The sequence below is a fragment of the Copadichromis virginalis genome, linkage group LG6 (genome assembly GCF_057382275.1).
Source record: "Copadichromis virginalis isolate Kocher_CV1m ecotype Utaka linkage group LG6, C_Virginalis_male_GT1.1, whole genome shotgun sequence".
NCBI classification, from domain to species: domain Eukaryota; kingdom Metazoa; phylum Chordata; class Actinopteri; order Cichliformes; family Cichlidae; genus Copadichromis; species Copadichromis virginalis.
The window spans coordinates 40,442,614-40,462,250 of NC_140623.1; the positions used below are offsets into that span (position 1 = coordinate 40,442,614).

The following is a 19,637-nucleotide window of genomic DNA, read 5'->3' on the forward strand; positions in this document are numbered from 1 at the left end:
AAGAGCTCTTTCTTACAGTCTACAATCTTCAAAATTTTAAACTCAGTCTTACAGAATATCAAAAAAACTGTCACAGTAGCTGAAAAAGTTGTTATTCTAAAGAGTCTCAGCAGAGACTATTCTAAAAGTCTTTTTTTTCTTAAAACAGTCATCAAGATCAACGCCCCACAAATGCTCAGATCTAGAAGGAGTACTTGACAAAACCATATGTGGTGTGAGCCTTCCTCTGTTTCGCAGCAGATCCTCTGTGAGTCACAAAACACACAGATATCCTCCCAGCAGACAGAACTCAAGTTTCACAAATGGGGAACTGTCACAAGCTTTCTGAAACTTTTTGAGAAATATTTTTCTCTTCGTCTATGAATCAGGCCTAACCTCTTTTTAATTTCTTCCCACAAAAAGGCAACGTTTGAATCTTCTTTCTATGTCATGCATGACTTTGAATGGGATGATACAATCTCCATGACAATTGATGCAAATAGGTATGGAAATACTTAACATACAAACCATATCTTTAAAAAATTTGCTTCTGATATTAAAAGACATTGCTTTCTCATCTACAGTAATAATCAAGACTCTAATAGGACCAGTGCACTGACCAAAAATATCCCAGTACAATATGAAATTAAAATGATATTAACAGTGTAAGTTTCACTATTCACACAAAATATTATGGAATGCTTCTATGTTATTTATTTCTGCAAGTCTGTAGTTGCATACTTGTTCAGCTGCATGCTGCGAACATATTTTCAGGAAGCAAGACAGCGCTACCTATCTGAACTTCACAACAGAGGACCCTGCACCTAAAGAAATGGGTATTACATACAGGGTAAGACATAATTACACTGTCAAAAAACCATTCAACAGAACTGATGATCAATGATCAAAATGAATACTTTTTCTTTCATTTGAAGTTTGAAAAGGGCATTCACTATTTTATAAAAATATATATTTTATTTATTATTTAATATATATTATTGACCACTATCCAGGAGCATGTTCAGTTTGATAAAAAACCAAACTGAACTGAATTTCACATTTTCATTGTTGAATCCGATTGTTCAGTGATGACGTGACGAATCCTACTTCCGGGCCTAAAGTAGTCTGCATTTAATATGGCTTTTGTGTTGTTAACATGTTTAATGTTATGTATTTTCTTCTATTTAATCTCAAAAAGCTCCTAAAACAGTCAGTGATCCCTGTTGACCTCCCTCGGCTTTTATTACCGGTAATCATTTATTTAAGCTCAGTTTTTAAAACCTTAGGATGTAACTACAGCCCAGCCCATGCAGCAGTATATGAATGACTAACCTCGTATTGTGGATGGATTATCTCAGTTGTTCTCCTGGCTGAAGTTTGGTCCTTTTACAGCATCCTGCCATGCGATTACATTTGTTCCTGACCACTGAGAACACTCACGTTAACTTTTATCGAGTGGAAAAAAAGTTAGCTTGTTTATATTATGCTAACATAGCTGTGTCGCTAGCGGTCACGTAGCACATCATTATATACCAGCTAGCCCAACTTCAGTAACCCTACAAACGTCACTGCTGTTTAGTTTTCTGTCTTCATTTATGCTGGAAGTGATATCAGAGCTGTACGTTTTAATTTGTTTCCAAAACCCCGCAGTCAGGACATGCTATATTGTATTTAGATAGAAGCTAGCGAGCTAACGCCCTGCTAACTTCTAACTCCGTTAAATGTCATAAATTCCGTTTTCATGGATGCCTGGATGTTAAACTCAATTGTTACACCTGGTAGAGCAGAACGCTGATCATTTTATTAAAGATGAAAGACTTTAGACAGTTTTTCAACTCTCAGTAATGCCATAGTGATCGTTTGATATATGGACCTGCAGCGGAGTTTAGGTCCAGACACGGCTAGTGACGTCAGACTGAACAACCGGATTGCCATGTGTTCTCTTGACAGTAGCAGTTTATAAAGAGATAAAAAAATATTAGCAGAAAGAAGGTAATTCAGCTTGTTGTTGGTGTGGCCTTCTGCGCTGGACTGAGTGATCATTTCACTGGATCAATAAAAATACCAACATTTACTTTGGACAGTGGTCCCAAAACAATATCGATAGGTTCACGTAAATGTTAAGCTACACTTACTGACTGTAGCTGGCAGATGGGAGGGTGGTATCAATATTTTGATATTCATACATAAACTAAAATATACAAAAAATGTATGTATTTAAAATGACCATTCTCTCTCTACCAATTTACAGATAGATAACTTTGGTTTTAAGGATTTTCCTGTCAATGTTACCATGTTCTTCCCAACTGAACTGGAGCATAACTTTGAAATAAAAAGCTATGAAGTCTTTGTCAAGGAGGTAACTTTGTGTCTGCCAGAACATTTCTCAGTCATACTGGTGCTGGATATGAAAATATAGAGCCTTAAAGCTTACCATACTCTGTCTCTTTAAGAACAAAACGCAGTGCACAGCCACTACTAACCAGACGTCTGAGGTAAGTACAACGGATTTCACATAAAAAATATTGCTTGTATATTGACTATATGCTTAAACTTTCACAACATTGTCAAATCATAAGCCTAACCTGTTGTGTTTGTTTCTGTGTTTTTATGCTTGTACTCTACTGGAATCACTCTGCATTGTTCACAGTTCAGAATAATGACATCATTTTCTTACAGTGGACCTTGCTGTAGCCTTTCAATCGAGGCTCTCTCTTAAATAAGCCATTTTAGCTAATTTTCTTACTTAAGCTAACTTTTATCATAATCAGAAGGTTCCAGGAACATAATACAAAGCAGTCTCCTCCTGTGCCCACCTCTTAATCTAGCTTGGTATCCGGTGACAGGTAGGATGGTTGGGATTGATGGCTTGCATCTTATTATACCTCTTATATTTTATTTAAAGTCACACAAATCACATAAATAATCCCAAATCTAATGCTTAGATTGAACGCAATCAGGTAATCTTGACAAAGTTTACATGTCTAAATGCAATGTATTGCGTGCCATTTGATTGGCTGATTAGATATATGTGTTAAAAAGTAGTTGAACAGATGTAACTAAAAATGTGGCCAGTGAGTGTATGACAGAAAGTCAGGAAAAGCCTAATAGGTCTCTCTTAAAAAACTAAACCTCTGGTTCCATTACAGGATTGCTTGCTAGAAAATAAGTGCATAACCATGGTCTGCAAAAGTTTCAATTTGGAGAAATATTCAGCCGCTGAGTTTACCCTGTTGGGAAAAGCAAATTTCCGAGACCTTGAACAGAAGCCAGCCGTATGTAATAACTAAATATGCAGACAAAATATACTCCACATATACATTTTTATATTAAATATAGAAAATCTTGTTAATCTGATCTTAACTTACAGAATCTTCCTTTTCTCAAAAAATACACTGGAGACAGTGGAAATGTAAAATTTGTAAGTTCTATACATGTTGGCTATAACAAGGATCGGTTTGTGTTGGAATCTCTTAAACAAAAGGTATGTCTAAGTTTGACCACAACATATTTCTGTCATTGCTTTTTCAGTAAACCTAATTTATTATATTTATGACCCACAGAAAAAAGACGATTTTACGCCGTTCCAGTTTCCAATGAGAAGGGTACCTGCAGTCTTCACTCATTCAAATAATACTACTAGATGGGTCAACATTAAAAAGAGTTGGGTAGCACTTAGATTTCTTTTCTGTTTTCTCTGGCAACAGATTGAAGTTCAGTTTGATTTCATTATCCCTCCAAATAAACTGCTGATTATTTCAACTGGAGTTAGTTTAGGACTCGTGCTCCTGATTGTAATCACAGTCGTGCTGTTTAAGGTGAGACTTAAAGACTTTTATCTTTATGTTAATTTAAGTGTAACTTGATTAAGCATATTGAAATAATGGTTTTACTATCTGGTCTAATGATTCTTTTTTTCTTTCGTCTCTCTCAAGTTGGGCTGCTTCAAGAGGAGAAAACTCACATATCACATACAACGAGAACGCATCAAAGCAACTGAAAATGTGGAGGAAACAAATGAAAGTACAGATATTTCTAATATACAACTACAGTGAAGGAGTAAATTTGAACATCTAGAAAATGCATTTAATTGGTTCCTTAAAATCTCAACAATTTCTAATCTACCTAGCAACAGCTCAATGAGAAACAGTCCCAAAACCATTGAAAGAACCACTGAACTTTGAAAATGAAAATTGTCCATTTCCAAAGTTGATAAAATTCCCCTTCAAGCTCCTACACTAAGCCATGTGATTATGCCATGCGGGGGGGTTTTGTCTTTAAAAAAAACAAAACAAGAGACCAAGCTTGGACCAGTGTACCAAAGTAGATCATCACTGATTATGATTGAAACCCTAGTCCCATTCCAAAACCTTAAACTTTTGTTTTGGAGAATAGAAAATGATATTTCTTTCTAATAAAATGAAGTGTTTTTGATGAACAGAGAAAACCATGTAAGTGACTGCTTATCTTGTACTTAAAGTTCAGTTTAAAGGGCTATTTCATTATCATTTGAATGTATATTATTTGTGTCAGATCCTTGTATTGAGTTCCCTTAAAGACAATGGAAATGCCAAAACATTGGACACATTAGTGATGTCAGCTGCATTTATGATATCCTAATTATTAATTATATGATGTCTTTATTTCGATGTGTAGAACATATCGTTTTATGAGTTAAGAGTTGGATGTTTGAATAACAAGGAGAGTATTTCTGAGTAATGTAAAATGTGATGGAGTGGCTGTTTGGTTTCTCCTATGTCGAGATCCAAACTTTAAATAACTGCACAGCTATTATTTTAAGGGTTCGGCAGATGCTTTCGATTATATGAGCTCTAAAATGATATTTTATGATTTTTTTAAATGATTTTTTTTTCACATAATGCATATATAAGAATAATATGTCCTGTGCTTAGTAAATATGTATAGAATGAACCTAGAACTGAAACAAACTGAGTTCGTTTAGAAACGAATGAATTGCACTGATATTGTGAAGATTCACTGATGATTGTGAAATGCAAAGCTTGCATCTATGAACAACAGTCTGGGAAAATAATTATATTTGTGGTAATGGAAAATTATAATTCCACCATATGTCCCTTAGTACTTTTAGATGCTTTAAAAAAGTAAAAGATTTAACACTGAGATATTTGTGGTTTACTCAGTGTATATCTAACTGACATATGCAGTATGACAAGCTGCCAGCAGATGATCCCTGTAAAGGACTAGTACAATAGTCTCATGATGTCAGTATGATAAGAAGGACACCTCAATTCCAATTACATTTTGCGTAATAAATTAGGATATTTATATTCCGTTGAATTCCGTTTTCCAAATTTTGCCAGACATAATGGGACATAAACGTTGTTTTTACTGCCTTTTACTGTATATTTCATTTAACTCTTAGCTGTTATATGCCTGTTAAGGGGATGAAACTCTTTTGTTTTGCTCAGCTGTGGAAGAAGATGAACGTGTGGAGCGCTGACACCCTGTAGTCTCATACAAATTACACGGATGCTTGCAATAACTGCATATAGACCACTTTCACTCGAGGGCTGTGTTTGTAGTAAAATGCCAAACAAGGGACGTTAGGCTGCGTTGCATGCTGGGAAATAATTTTGTTGCTAGGAGACCGTAAACCTCATTCGGTGACGGTACAGCGCTTTGTAGCTAGTTTGACAAAGCTCTAAACACTAAGGCAGTTTAATTATTATTTTGAGAGAACAATAAGATATTCTGGTGCTGAATATTTGATTCGATAGCCTGCTTAAATACAAGGTGACTGCAATCACAACACTGTCATCAGGCATCAACGAAGTTGAAAACGTTTTCTAACTTAACGGTAGGTTCAGTACAGGCCAACTGTCAGTTCGCTTCGACGTTTTCCAGCGTTTTAAGTACGTGACTTTAGCTAGTTGCATCACACTGTGCACTTGCTTTTTGCACTTCCTGTCCTCTTGTCCTTTTACTCTCTCAGGGACGAGAATATGGACTCAACTACGAGGGGCGCGCAGCCGATCCTCCCTGCCCAAAGAAGTGCTAGTGGCTCCCCAGGTGGGTACATCCATTATTCTGTTCATTTGTGTTCATACAGCGCCAAATCACAACAACCGTCGCCTCAAGACGCTGTATATTGTAGTGATGGGTCGTTCGCGAACGAAATGGCTCTTAGAGCCGACTCTTTGACGTGAACGACGCGAGCCGGCTCCTTATCGCGAGCCGTCACGTGGGGTTTTTTTTTTTCTTTCTCTCAGCCTCTCTCTCGCACTTTTTTTCCGCTTCACTCTGCACGCGAGCCTTGTGCTTTACGCTGGGCAGAGGGGGGAGGGGCGGTAGTTACACTCAGTAGCACAGGAACAGAGCCAGAGAGAGAGAAAGAGAGGCAGGGACAACAACATTAGAAAGGTATAGTAATCATCCACAACTATTTTCGGTTGCAGATGATAAAGGATTGAGAAAGTTTATTCATGCAGGTCCATATGACAGAGAATATGCATGTTCTTTTAGTTTTCATATTATAATTTATATTTAATTGTGTTGTGGTTTGCAGTGTTTTGTGTTTTTTTCACTTTAAATTTGTGAAAGGAAAAAGCTGAAAATTTAAATAGTTAAAACTTGAAATGTGAATAGTTGATTTTTGTATTAGATGATTTATTTATTACATTTTATGTGGAGTGAATAAATAAAAGTATATTTACGGTGGCCCCTAGAGACAAAGCACATACAAACTTCAAATCACGTACGAACTCTGAAGCATGTACAAACTCCAAAACACGTAAAAACACGTACAAACTCCAAAACACGTAAAAACTCCAAAACACGTAAAAACACGTACAAACTCCGAAGCACGTAAAAACTCAGAAGCATATAAAAACTCAGAAGCACATAAAAACTCAAAACACGTACAAAAGAGAACAGAAGTGCTCCAGGATGCTGGGCGCAGTGTTGAGCCTTTGTTATCTTGTGGCTACACAAGCCAGCAAGTACCAACGACCGGATTTGGTGTGTGGTAATAACAGGTAAATGAACTTTTTTTTAAATTATTTGAATATATATATGAGTGCCTGTGTATAAATACACAAACAATACACACATGCTTTCAATTGTGTAATTTAAGTGATCTAGTAGCTCTGCTTTGGAAGTTCAGTTCATGCTAGAAATGTGTTTTGGAGTTTGTACGTGTTTTGTCTCTAGGGGCCACCGCATATATTTATATATAAACATATATAAATAAAACCACTTGTTTTTATGTTAGTAATTCCTTTTGTGCATAATTTTATAGTATTGTTAATAATAAATTAATTAAAGCAACAAAACAACCTGAAGAGCCGGTTCGGAGCCGAAAGAGCCGGCTCTTTTTAGTGAGCCGAACCGAAAGAGCCGGATCTCTAAAAAGAGCCGGAAATCCCATCACTAGTATATTGTACAGAGAAAACCCCAACAATCAGACGAATCCTTGAGCGCAAACACTTGGCGACAGTAGGAAGGTAAACTCCCCATTTAACAGGAAGAAACCTCCGGCATGACCAGGCTCAGGGAGGGGCAGCCATCAAGAGTGTGAGAGTGTGGGGAGTGAGACAGGACAAAACACGGGCTGTGGAAGAGAGACAATAATAACCAATGAATAAATGCAGAGTGGTGTATTTAAATAAGGTGAATGAAGAAGAAACACTAAGTGCATTGTAGGAAGCCCCCAGCAGCCTTGGTCTATTGCAGTATAACTAAGCAGGCTTCAGGGTCACATGATCCAGCGCTAAACATATGCATTGCAAAAATAAATTACAGTTTTTAAGTCTAATCTTAAGAGTAAAGAGGGTGTCTGTGTCCTGAATCCAAACTGGGAGCTGGTTCCATAATAAAAGGGTCTAAAAGCCTTAAAGGTCTAAAAGGCTAGTCTCCTGTTTTACTTTTAAATATCCTAGAAACCTACAAGTAAACAACCAGTCTGACAGCAAAGTCCTATGGTCCTATGATGTCTTTAAGATAAGATGGGGCGTGATTATTCAAGACCTTGTATGTGATCAGAAGGAGTTTAAATTAAATTCTCAATTTAACAGGGAGCCAATGAAGAGAAGCTAATGCAGGAGAAATATGCTTAATCTCTCTAGTGCCTGTCAGTACTCTCACTATAGCATTTTGGATCAACTGAAGGGGTTTCAAAGCTTTTAGTTAATGAATTACAATAGTAACAAATATTTCTGGCACAACTACACCTACTGCATGGAGAAGATAAGGATCTAATGACGCAGAGACTCCAGCAACACTTAAAAGTAATGAGAAACAACTTTATTAAGTGACCAACACATTTCGGCTTGTAGCCTTCATGAGGGTCATTGTAAAATGTAAAACAGTTTGTGTTTAAGTAAAAGCCAGGAAACAGAAAACAATTTCAAATGGATAATTAAACCTTCACAAATAAACCAGCTGACCAACTGACATTTAACGAGGTGGTATTGGTCATTTAGTTAAGTCACAGCCCAAGTCACAGCCTTCGATTCTGGACTAAACCATTAAAGATTAAAAGGGGAGGGAAAAAATCCCCACATGTCTTAACGTAATACATACTCAAAATTACACAGAAAGATGCAAATAAGTTAATATAAAGAATAAAAAAAGATAAAATTTAAAAGTAAATATAAGTACAGGAACATTAAAAGAGGAAGATGATGGAAAAATGTAGTTAAAAAATCAGTTGGTCAGTTGGTCACTGAATAAAGTTGTTTCTCATTACTTTTGCTTGTGTAGTGTTGCGGGAGTCTCCGCATCAAATTAATTACAATAGTTCAGCCTAGAAGTAATAAATGCATGAAGTAATTTTTCAGCATCACCCTGAGCAAGAATGTTTTTAATTAAAGGGATCTTGCGTAAATGCAAGAAAGCAGTCCTACATATTTGCTTAATATGCACATTGAAGGACATTTCCTGGTCAAAACTTCAAGATTCCTCCCAGTGTTACTGGAGCCCAGGTAATGCCATCCAGAGTAAGAATCTGGTTAGACACCATTTCTAAGATTTCTATCTGAATTTAGAAACAGGAAATTAGAGGTCATCTAGGCCTTTATGTCTTTAAAATTATAGTGAGTGACATATAACCAGTAAGTCTCGGGTAGTCAACCTCTTTTGCAAATGTTAGGAATAAGTTTGGTTTCTACTTGATACTGTCACAGAGCTGCTGCAAAAGCTTCCTGAACTACAGAAGCCCCCTGACCCACCAAAGCCTCCATTCAGAGATCCCCAGGTGAGACTTGGCTTATTAAGTTCAAATGGTAGATGGTATGAGATCCAGTTTACTGTATACCCAGTGTCATCCATAGGAGTTTTTGCTTATCCATAAAATAAATGAAATGATAGGGGCTTTTGCATGTCTTTTGCTTTCCTTAAATGTAGGGTGTGTTGAAGAGATGTGTAAAACGAAACGAGCCCAGTGTTCTACATTTAAAAGCTCGCGAAGAGATGATTTTTCCAGGTTGGTACACAGAGCCACAGTCATCTAAAAGTCTGGAGCAACGGCGCCGTGAAGTTATCGACCTAACTTCTCAGCCATCCTCTAAAGATGCCACTGACCAACAGGTATTAGACGATAATATGTATGAAAAAAGCCTACTATGAGCTTTAATTTGTATCATATTTGCTACATCAGCATTTGTGGCAATTTGTTGCTTAATACTGTGTTGTACAATTTATTTAGTTTGGTTTGTTTGGGGGTTTTTTTTTAGAAGGTGCCTCTTACAGTGATAATGTAAACGTCTCAAAACTATCAAATATTCACCTGGGATTAAGGGTTTAAGGGATTCATTCTGCCTGGTTTCTAGGCTAAAACTGTATCCAACTATGCATTGCTTCACTTTTTGGAATTGCATTGTCTGCACAAGGGGCCACAGGTGACCATATTCCACATAGCCAGAGTGTAGTGGCGCAAGAACAAGTCCAACCATTGGGCCTTTGATGGGTGTCTTCGCCCTCTGTCTCCCCACGTTCCTGTCCCCCAGTTTGTTTTCACTGCTGAGCTATCCAATAAAGGCATAAACATGCCCTATTTTATGAAATCATGTGAATGCAATAACTGAAAAGGAAGTCACTGAGGATGTATGTCATAGCTGCATCTACTAGGAGGCTGAGGGGTTATTCTGGTGGCTGCCAGTGTTTATATATTTAGCAGTACACGCTTTGAGTTTTTTTAATCAAATCCAGATGAAATATTAACACTCATTCTTCTACATTTTTGTGTGCAAACTTTGGCTTTCACCAGTTCTGCACTTTGGAATGATTTAGTATATTTCAACAGCTTCAACATGTTCCTTAAATAATTCAATAATTACAGCAGTTCAACTCAAACCATTCAGCTTTCAGCATTCACACTGCATTTTCTTTAGGAAGTTAGTCAAGCTATCGTTATAAATCTTTTCACATCCATAAAAGAATCAAACTGTTATGAGCTTATGCAGTTTTTTGCTTACCTTTAATGTAGGTTGTGCCAAAGAGGCTTGTGAGACCTAAGAAACCGAGTCTCCAACACTTAAAAGCCTCTGAGCAGTCATCCACACCAAAAGATCTGAAACAAAGGCACCATGAAGCTGTCCACCTACCTCCTCTGCCATCCACTAAAAATGTCCAACAGGTATGAGAAGTCAATAGGTATGATTTTAAAAAAGCTTGCCCTTTAAAATATTGTGTGACCAGCCCTTGTCTGATGTCGCAAGCATTGCACACACAGTACAGAAAGTACTCTAGTCTAGTATTTATAAGTTAAAGTTAGTTAAAGTAAATACTGTATCATAAAAGAGGTCCCTTGACATATTCAGGCAGCTTGATAATGTAGCGGTAACACTACACACCTTTGGAGTGGGAGTCGGAAGTTCGATTCCCACCCAGTATCCATTAAGTAAGGGTCCTGGTTAGACCCCCCATGCTAAAAACCAAGCCCTGGAATGGTGTGGCTACTTCTGCAGCCTGTCAGCAGCTCAGACGCGAAACATTTCACTGCGTATCGTACTCTGTATGATTGTGTAGGTGACAAATAAAGCTTGTTTGAGGAATTTGTAATAATGGTAGCATATTTTACATTAAAAAGCAATATAGTGCTGTAGTACATCAGTAAACAATATCTATAGTGTACAGTGAATAGGTAGTTCCAAAATATGTCTAAAGCAATTTTCTGTCATAATTGCCACTATAACTGGAAAACTTAACTTCTCTCTTCTTTCCTCAGCCCTTAAAGGGTGTGATGTCAACCCCCCCTTTCCCAAGGCTTCCCATTAAGAGTTATATACAGTGGGACTATACTTCCAAATCTCAACTTAATGAGTACCACAGTACTGACTTTGTTTTGACTGACAGTCAAACTGTGATTTCGGAGTCTGATGGTGATGATGCAGGATTGCTAATTGTGAACCGCTGGGAAAAGAACGTATGCAAGCTGCGATGCATCCCCTTCTTTGCACGCTACAGACTATGGAAACCTTTCTATGTCTGGCACAGAAATGTTCGTGCCAACAAGATGACTTTGGCCAGGGAGTCACTACAAAAAAATTTGTTTATTGTCATCCCGGTATGTGTATGTACAAACTGAAGTCTGTTTTTAGTGAGCTCTAAATATTTTCAGAGAGAGAAAGTCTTTGAATTATACAGATTTTAATAAAAGTGTGGTTCTTTTATCATGTTCTTTACATTTGTCTATGTTAATCAGAATCTAAGTCCTGCACTGATGGATATTAGGAAAATGTGCTGCCAACTTATTGAAACAGGCTTCTGTCACGTGAAGAAAAAGTATGCATACACACTGCAGGAATTCCAGGACAGTAAGATCAAACAACTACAAGAGGTGCAGTTGTATAAGAACTTTTCATATATATATGTGTATGTGTATGTATATACTGATATTGTCTGTTTCATTACATTGGTTATAAGGTTATTATTACATTATTGCTTTCTTTCTTATTATCAGGCATACAGCGACCTGAAGGGGTTTCATGAACTAGTAAAGGAGGAGACAGTTTATACCTGTGGCCGCTACTTGATGGATGCTAAAGCTCGTGTTGGTGCGTACATGATGTGGATACTGTTTAAGACACATGCTGGTGGCCACGAACTAATTGCCACTGTGGCTATATAAGCCACATAGGTTAACCTTGGCTTGAAGACCTTTCTGAGCAGGTTGGAACTGGAGAGATAGTCTCTTCACTCTGAGAATCTGGGTTACAATGTAACCAACTGTTCTCTTTCATCTCTCTGTCTTACATATTTCATATGTAAGAGTCCATATGAACTCCATGTGTCCATAGGCTTATATGGACTCTGTATAATTCAAAGACTTCCTTCAGTGGACTCTGTAAGACACCATGAGAAAACCAAGCATATGCAGCTGTTCAGGCAGTTCAGGCATTAGGCTAGACCCCTGCTAGCCACATGGGCACGGTCTGGGCCTAAGTAATACACACACTTACCATGGCCACCCTCTATAGGCATATTTATTCCACAACTTAAATAGGTGTCGTCCACTGGGCTAGCCATATTCTGTCTGGGAAATGTGCTGGAGTAATTTGGGTAACAATCACACGTCATATACTTAATGTTATACAGGTTCTAAAAACTATGGGTGTGATGCAGTTTTCTGTCGCTGCGACTGTTGAAATGTGACTCTGAGAGTCAGGTAGCAATTTCCAACAGCACAATGTTTTTTTGTAACTGTCTGGTGAGTTGGGTAGGATGAATGAAAGCAGCCTGACTTTTCCTCTAACTGGCCAGATTTCACGTGGCAAAAATGGCTACGACAGCAGGTTGGTGAAGCACCCAAGCTTTTCACTAGTTTGTGTAGGGGGAGACAACAGCCATTTCTGAAGAGGTCGGGGTGACCAGCTCTCTTCTTACAATTTAAGCAGACATGCTGATGTTACGCACACTACACGCATTATAGGTACTTAAAGAGTATCCATGCTGCGCTGTGGGGATGTAGGTTGCAGAGATAGTCTTGACACAATAGAGAAAGTTGATTTGTATATCCAGATGTAGATCACAAAGTTCAAAGCCTGTTCATGCTCGGTTTGTCACAGAACAAGAAAAGAAGAACGCATCAGGGACCAACATGTCTTTTTTCTTCAACCACGTCATCCAGTGGGTGCATTTTATTTCTGTCTTTGCTTCCCAAAATGTAATATGTTTTCTGTATTGATTTGTATATTAAGCATACTGTACTTTTTTGTTTTAATAACAAAACACTCACATAAGTAAATAAGCAAAATGGCAAAAATACAGAACAGATAATCATGGCTCAAGCACATCTGTCACACTAACGATGTCTTTGTTTCTTACCTGCCCAGCTTTGTTCGACTTGTTGACTATTTGGTTATCACCACCTTGCACAGCTGTGCAGTGATTGCAGTGGATGAAATACTGACTCTCCTGCAAGTGCAGGCAGGTCCAACACCCAGCAATGCCATCATTCAAAGCTGGACCCTTGACTCAGACGCTGCCACTGACTGTACTGAAAAAGAGATGGATGAAAAGGTAGGGGAATTATTCAGTACAAGTAACTGTAAAAATATTGCATTTATTTTTGTAGCCATGAGAAATCGAGATGTCAAGAGAACACATTCTTGTTTATGCCAATATATGTATCTTCATCAGACTATTGAGTCAGAAGCTCCTCAATTCCATCCTGTATTCATGTCTGAGTTGATCCTGGACACAAACAGCTTGACTTATAAACCCTCTGAAGAGAACTTCTGGGTATGATTAGTTTTTACACTGTATAGTTTTTTTGTTTCTAATCAGAAAATACCCATCAACATTATGTTTCTGTTTCCTACAGGAGACTGTTGCAGATTTTATCAAGCATTTTGAGAACATGGTGACGTCAGTTAAGGATCTTACTAAAGATCCTATTTTTAATTCAGTGATTGAACCTCAAAGGGGTGAGGTTAGTGACGTTCTTCAATCTATTTCAACATATTTTCAACCTGCCTCATATTTATACTTAAAATTGTCAGATTTTTTGATATGATTGAAGTATTATGGTTATGTTGAATTTTAATTTGCAATTAATATGGGATTTTATTTGAATGTTTTATATGTTTCTGGAAGGTGGTAAATAAATATGAAAATGCACCCTCTTTGAAAGTTATCCTAAACAATGACGTCTACCTGCAAAGTTTAAAGCAAAGCATCCAGGTCAGTGTTTTTACTGTGTTGTTTTCCTACGGTCTCATGGCGTCCTGATAGCTTTGAACTGAGGTGATGTATTTTTCTCCTTCAGAGGTCATTCCAGATTGTATTTGCTGCTGCAAACGTGTACTCACACATGTTTGAGCACTTTCTGAGAATCTACAAGGAGAATGAAAGTTTGGATCTGGATGCACTGCAGGGACAGGATCAAGGTAATGTGCAGTACATCAGCATCAACACTGTTAGAGCTTTCTGTAAATTTCTGTGTTTTTTGTCTTTGTTTTGAAAAGATAAAGGTTTTATTTGTCAGATAGTTGGACACTTAAAAACAGCACATTCATGTGTTGTCACTGGGTGTATCGTTGAAATATGACAAATGTCCTCCCTCATAATATGCTTTTTAATATTTATTTAACTTTTGCATTGGTCCTTTCGGTCCTTTCTTGGCCTGCTGCTTTTCTTTAATGCGTTTTTTTGTTATGGAAATGTTTTATAGTTTACTGCCCAGACAGGATCCATATGACTCAGTGTGATTTCAATTGTGTCCTTACAAAACATATTTCATTTTGTCTTTTAATACTTCAAGCTGTCACCAAATTCACATACCTTCAGAGACCATTACATATTATTATTTCTACTCCATTAAGAAAATTATTATTCTCTTCTTGTAGCCAGCAGTCAGTTTGCAGCAATATTTTGTTTTAGCATATTCATTCCACTCTCTGTTGAAGCCTCTATATCTTAGATCATAGCTTGGATCATAGACCCCACAGTTTGATTGTTCTCAGCAAATTAAATTGTTCTTTACAAGTTTGGCAGAGTCTACAAGTAAAAGTCAGTGTACGTAATGATATGGATATGACATGGAATCTTTCTTATCACTGTAGGTTTAGGTAACAGTACAGGGTCAATCAATTGTTGTAGCCTATACTATATTGATTTTTTAAAACATTTTTTTCATTCTTAGTTTGATGGTTGTTATGTTTATTTTAGAACACCTTACATTATAAATGCTTTTAATATTCTTGGGAAAACGTTCGGTCTAAAAAAGCAAAATGGGGATATTGGACATGTTTCTGAATAGGAGAAAATAAAATAAAGTCACGAAGAATAATAAGTTAATAAGTTTTACTTGTTAACTTATTGTTCTTGTGGTTTGTTTACAAAAAGCAAAGAAACCACAAGATACATGTTATTTCCTTTTTTGCTGATAATTCTTGATTTTATCTCACAGATTTATCCTTCTTTCAAAAAGCGCTCAAGTTATACCCCACACAGCAAAAGGAAGCCGCGGGTATTCAGCAGAGGACACATCTTGGTTTACTGGTTGTGGACAAAGGACAGCTCAAAGAGAAGCTTGTGTCATCTTCCCTCCGAAATCTGGAGGTTAGGATTAGCCTATCTGCACATGCATGCAATACACTCAATAAGTTAGTCCACTAAAATGTATTTTTTTTCCCATTATTATTTTGTTTTTTGTTTTTCATCTAAATTTTACTCTTGATTGTTTTGGAAACATTTGGAAATGTTTTTGACCATAAAATGTGATTTAAGGTCATCAATCACATGCTCACCCAACTCGCTAAGAGGAAAGTAGACGCCATAGTGACGGAAGTTTGTGAGGCCGAAGTTAAACTAGGTTTCAGTCCTTCTACTACAGCTCAGCTGGCTGACTTTCTCACATTTGTGGATGAGATTCAGGAGAGGGTGAGACGCTCCTGTTTAATAATTAAATCCGATAAACCAATAAAACAGCAGCTTGTTTTCTTTTTCCTCAGCTTCCTTTCTCTGCTTTACTTGACTCCATATTTCAATTTTTTGTTTTGCTAGATTATAGAAATAAAAGAAGAGCAGAAATCAGTATCCAAAATGTACGATCTGATCAACATGTACTCAGTTCCCACACCACCAGAAGATCTTGTGAAGTTTGCCGCACTGGAACCCTTTATTGAGTCGTTAAGCTCTGTCATGCTAAAGGCAGTGCTACAGCGGAATGGTACTATGGAAAAGTTTTGCAGCTGCTTGCAGAAGGATATAAAGGAAATCAAACAGGAGGACATGAAAATCCAGCTTAAATTGCAGGTATAAAAAGATGATGACTTTGTTTTTAATTTTGTTGTTATTTTTCTTTTTAATAATGCTAACTAATGGACAATTAAAAAAAAACAAAATACATTTGGTATAATTAAAAACTTGTGGATTTCAATGTGTAGGATCCACAAATTCTAGACATCAATGCTGATTCATCACAAGTGCATCTGCTGTTGAGGGAGATCAAGATTTCCATAGAAAAGCTACAGGCCAAAGCATCCTCCTGCATAGCCTACCAGAAGAAATTCAAGGTATTTCTTCTTTCAATGTAAACATATTTCATAGAAATTAGATCAGGCCATAACAGTTTCAATGTGTGCTAAAAAAAAGTTGTTACTTTAATTTTGAAAGCCAAACTTCTGACCACCTGAAAACAACTTACTCTCCCATTCTCTGTTTTTAATTAATAAAGATGGAGGTGACCAAATTTGAGTCACTGGAGCAGCTGACGGCAATGTTCAAGCTAAAGCAGTTGCTCTGGACCTCTCTGGAGCAATGGGACCCTTTACAGAACGGATGGCAGCAGGTGAGGTGCAAACGTTTAATTCTATATCTACAGCACTGAAAGTAATTCTTTCACCACCTGCTCAATTTGTGAGTGGGTGCAGGGAGGTTTGGGGTCTTCACTCACCCCGGTTCTGTTAGCCGTCAGGGCTGGGGGGCTGGGAGGAGGTGCTGGCCGTCAGATTGGGGTCTGGGATGCGGGGCCTCCCTGCTACTGCAGATAAGGAGGTGGTCCGCTTGCCTCCACCCCAGAGAGAAGGGTTACATCTCCTGGGTCTAGGTGCGGCTTGCCCCTCTGAGGGCGGGGGTACCTGGACCTGGGATATAGAGTATGTTTGGGGAGTGCGACTATCTGTGCAGTGTCTATTTGTGTCTGTCTACACGTTGGGTGAGTGCCGAGTATTTGGTTGTGCATATGGGGTGGGAATGCACGTCTGTGTCCGCGTGCGCCTGTTCGTCTGTGTCTATATGTCAGGTTGGGTCTTAGACTCAACCTCTCTGGGTACATCTCAGGCCCTCTAAAGTACGGAGGCCTATCTCCCCTCACCACACTCCCTGCCGGTGGCTGATGCCCTCAGACGTTGGTGTGTTGGTGGTCCTTGTCGTCTGGGGCTGGGCGCTCATGTATGTACCGGCTCACTCCTGGTGGCCGATTGGCGGGGCCTGGCGCCTGTGGCCCAGCTGGGCCCCTTCCGGGGGATGGGATGCCCTCTGGCCTCTGGGCCTGAAGCTCGGTCCTCTCTGGCACAGCTGGCTGCCGGCAGAGCCCGCGGGCACGCCACCGCAACCCCCTCTGGCCTCTGCTCCGTACCCTCATACCCTGGAGGACAGGGCTGTGGCTCCCCACACTCCCTAGCAGATCGTTACATGGAGAAACCTTTGGAATACAAGCATGCTGATCCACACAGGTGTGCACACAGGTGTTCACAGACGCGGACTACACCTTTCTTGGCTGCTGCCTCAAAGCACATTGTGCGCTGTCTATCTTGCGTGCTGCACAATATCGTTTAATATTTAGTATCTACTGTTATCTACTGCTAGCTAGTTTGTTGTGATGGTGCTGTTTTTTATTATGTTGCTCTTTTTTTGTTTGCTTTCTCTTCTGTTTTTTTTCTCCATACAGGTGATCCAGGTGTTTTGCTTGTTTTTCTTTCTTTCTCTCCCTCTCTTTCTTTCATTCTTTCTCCCTGCCCTATCCCCCAGTCATGTCTGTCCCATTTGTAGCAACCGAAAATAAAATAAATACATAATTATAATAAAGGTCAATCAAATGGACCAATATGGCAAGGCCATGATGATCCACTTGGTAAAATAAATCCGCTTGGCATCTTTCTTGGCCTTAAGACAACAATTCTGATGACTAAAGATCCAAACGGGACACAAAAAAAGAAAAAGAAAAGAAAAAAAAAGAAATGTCTGCAGTCTGAATGTCTGAACATACACTCACAAATACAAATGTTAAAAATGTGGAGCTGCTTTAAACCATTTTCGTGTCACTATATAATGAAATAAAAGCTGTCTGTATTTGACAAATATTACCCTGTTACCAGGATGACAGACAGCTAGTATGAACCCACAGAGAACGTGACTTTTTGGAATTGAAATGAAAGTACTTTGACCCACCCACAGCTGAGCCGTGTCATAGAGGCCACTCTGTTTGTGAGTTTGTGTGTGTCAGTCCTTCATGTCAGCATTCATCAGTTTGTTTGTGACTGGCAGAAACTTTGATGGCAGCAGCACAGTTGACCATGAGTGGTGTCACAACTACCAAAGGCTTAGTTATGATTTTGACTCTGATGTGTCTGCTCCATCTTTCAAGTGCACTGATAAACAAGGACAAACTGGAGGAGCTGAAGGGAAATATTGAAACATCACAAAAGGAAACAGCGAGAAGGAAGGCTGAAAATAATTTAGACAGAGCCTATGTTCCAGCTATCTTTGATGATTTTGGACGTCTCATGGATCCTTTGTGTGAAGTTATGAAGCCATTGTTGATTTCTACATCACTGCTTAGACCAGTGTTGGATGCAATGGATGACCTAAAGACTTGTGATGGCAACACTAACACAACTAGAAAATAATAAAGATGAAATGTAGCATGTTAGTCAGCGTCTGTCTCTGGTATTAAATGTTCTGTATCTGTAAACCTTCTCTTTCATACTGTGCTGCCTCAAAATCAAAGCTAACTGTACACTTGACTTATAAACTTTGACAAGAAAAAAAAACATCTAAATGATTCAGAGAAGACTTTGAAGAAATTGCTGTGGTTGGATAAAAGTAATATCAAGCTGGGACAGGGCCCTATACACAAAATCTTGGGAATTTAGTTCCCTCAGCCAGAACACTGAAGAACACTGTGGATGGATCTTCCAGCATAACAATGACCCTAACATACCACCAAGGCAACAATGGAGCGGCTAAATAGGAAGCACATTAATGTTATTGAATGGCCAATTCAGTCTGTTGACCTGAATCCCGATAGAAAAATCTATGGAAGGAACAGCCATGCGACTGTTAAGATAGCTCTAAATCTTTTAGGATTAGAGAGTTTTCCATTAAAGAGAAGTGGGCCAAAATCCCTCCTGTGTGCAAACCTGGTGATAAATTACGAGAAAAATCTTACCGCTGTGCTTACCAACAAAGGTTTCTCTGTAAAGTACAAAGTCATGTTTTTCTTCAGGAACAAATACTTTCACTTAATGATTTCAATTAATTACATGCAAAATAATTTATAACTTTTATGCACTGTTTATTTATATGGATATTTAGATGATATTCCGTCTCTCACCATGAAAACAAGACACTGTTCATTTCTTTGTAAGTGAGCCAAGTTACAAATTTAGCAGGGGATTAAATGATTATTTCCTCCACTGTATAGCAAGTCTGTCCATGCATACACTATAAAG

At 38.3% G+C, this 19,637-nt stretch overlaps 1 protein-coding gene across 1 annotated transcript in view; it reads left to right on the top strand.

Annotated features, from left to right (window-relative positions):
* The first annotated feature begins 5,418 nt into the window (after window positions 1-5,418).
* The window catches only part of dnah6 (dynein, axonemal, heavy chain 6), a 53,737-nt gene continuing 39,518 nt past the window's right edge, over window positions 5,419-19,637 (top strand). The window contains exons 1-19 of the mRNA XM_085460432.1: window positions 5,419-5,818; window positions 5,954-6,030; window positions 9,144-9,214; window positions 9,364-9,546; window positions 10,445-10,594; window positions 11,186-11,524; window positions 11,663-11,797; window positions 11,921-12,014; window positions 13,026-13,086; window positions 13,293-13,479; window positions 13,600-13,701; window positions 13,784-13,891; window positions 14,056-14,142; window positions 14,228-14,348; window positions 15,371-15,522; window positions 15,691-15,843; window positions 15,967-16,218; window positions 16,350-16,478; window positions 16,640-16,753. Of these exons, the coding sequence (XP_085316558.1) occupies window positions 5,964-6,030; window positions 9,144-9,214; window positions 9,364-9,546; window positions 10,445-10,594; window positions 11,186-11,524; window positions 11,663-11,797; window positions 11,921-12,014; window positions 13,026-13,086; window positions 13,293-13,479; window positions 13,600-13,701; window positions 13,784-13,891; window positions 14,056-14,142; window positions 14,228-14,348; window positions 15,371-15,522; window positions 15,691-15,843; window positions 15,967-16,218; window positions 16,350-16,478; window positions 16,640-16,753 (2,505 nt within the window). The 5' untranslated portion in view covers window positions 5,419-5,818; window positions 5,954-5,963. The remainder of the gene's footprint in view (window positions 5,819-5,953; window positions 6,031-9,143; window positions 9,215-9,363; window positions 9,547-10,444; window positions 10,595-11,185; window positions 11,525-11,662; window positions 11,798-11,920; window positions 12,015-13,025; window positions 13,087-13,292; window positions 13,480-13,599; window positions 13,702-13,783; window positions 13,892-14,055; window positions 14,143-14,227; window positions 14,349-15,370; window positions 15,523-15,690; window positions 15,844-15,966; window positions 16,219-16,349; window positions 16,479-16,639; window positions 16,754-19,637) is intronic.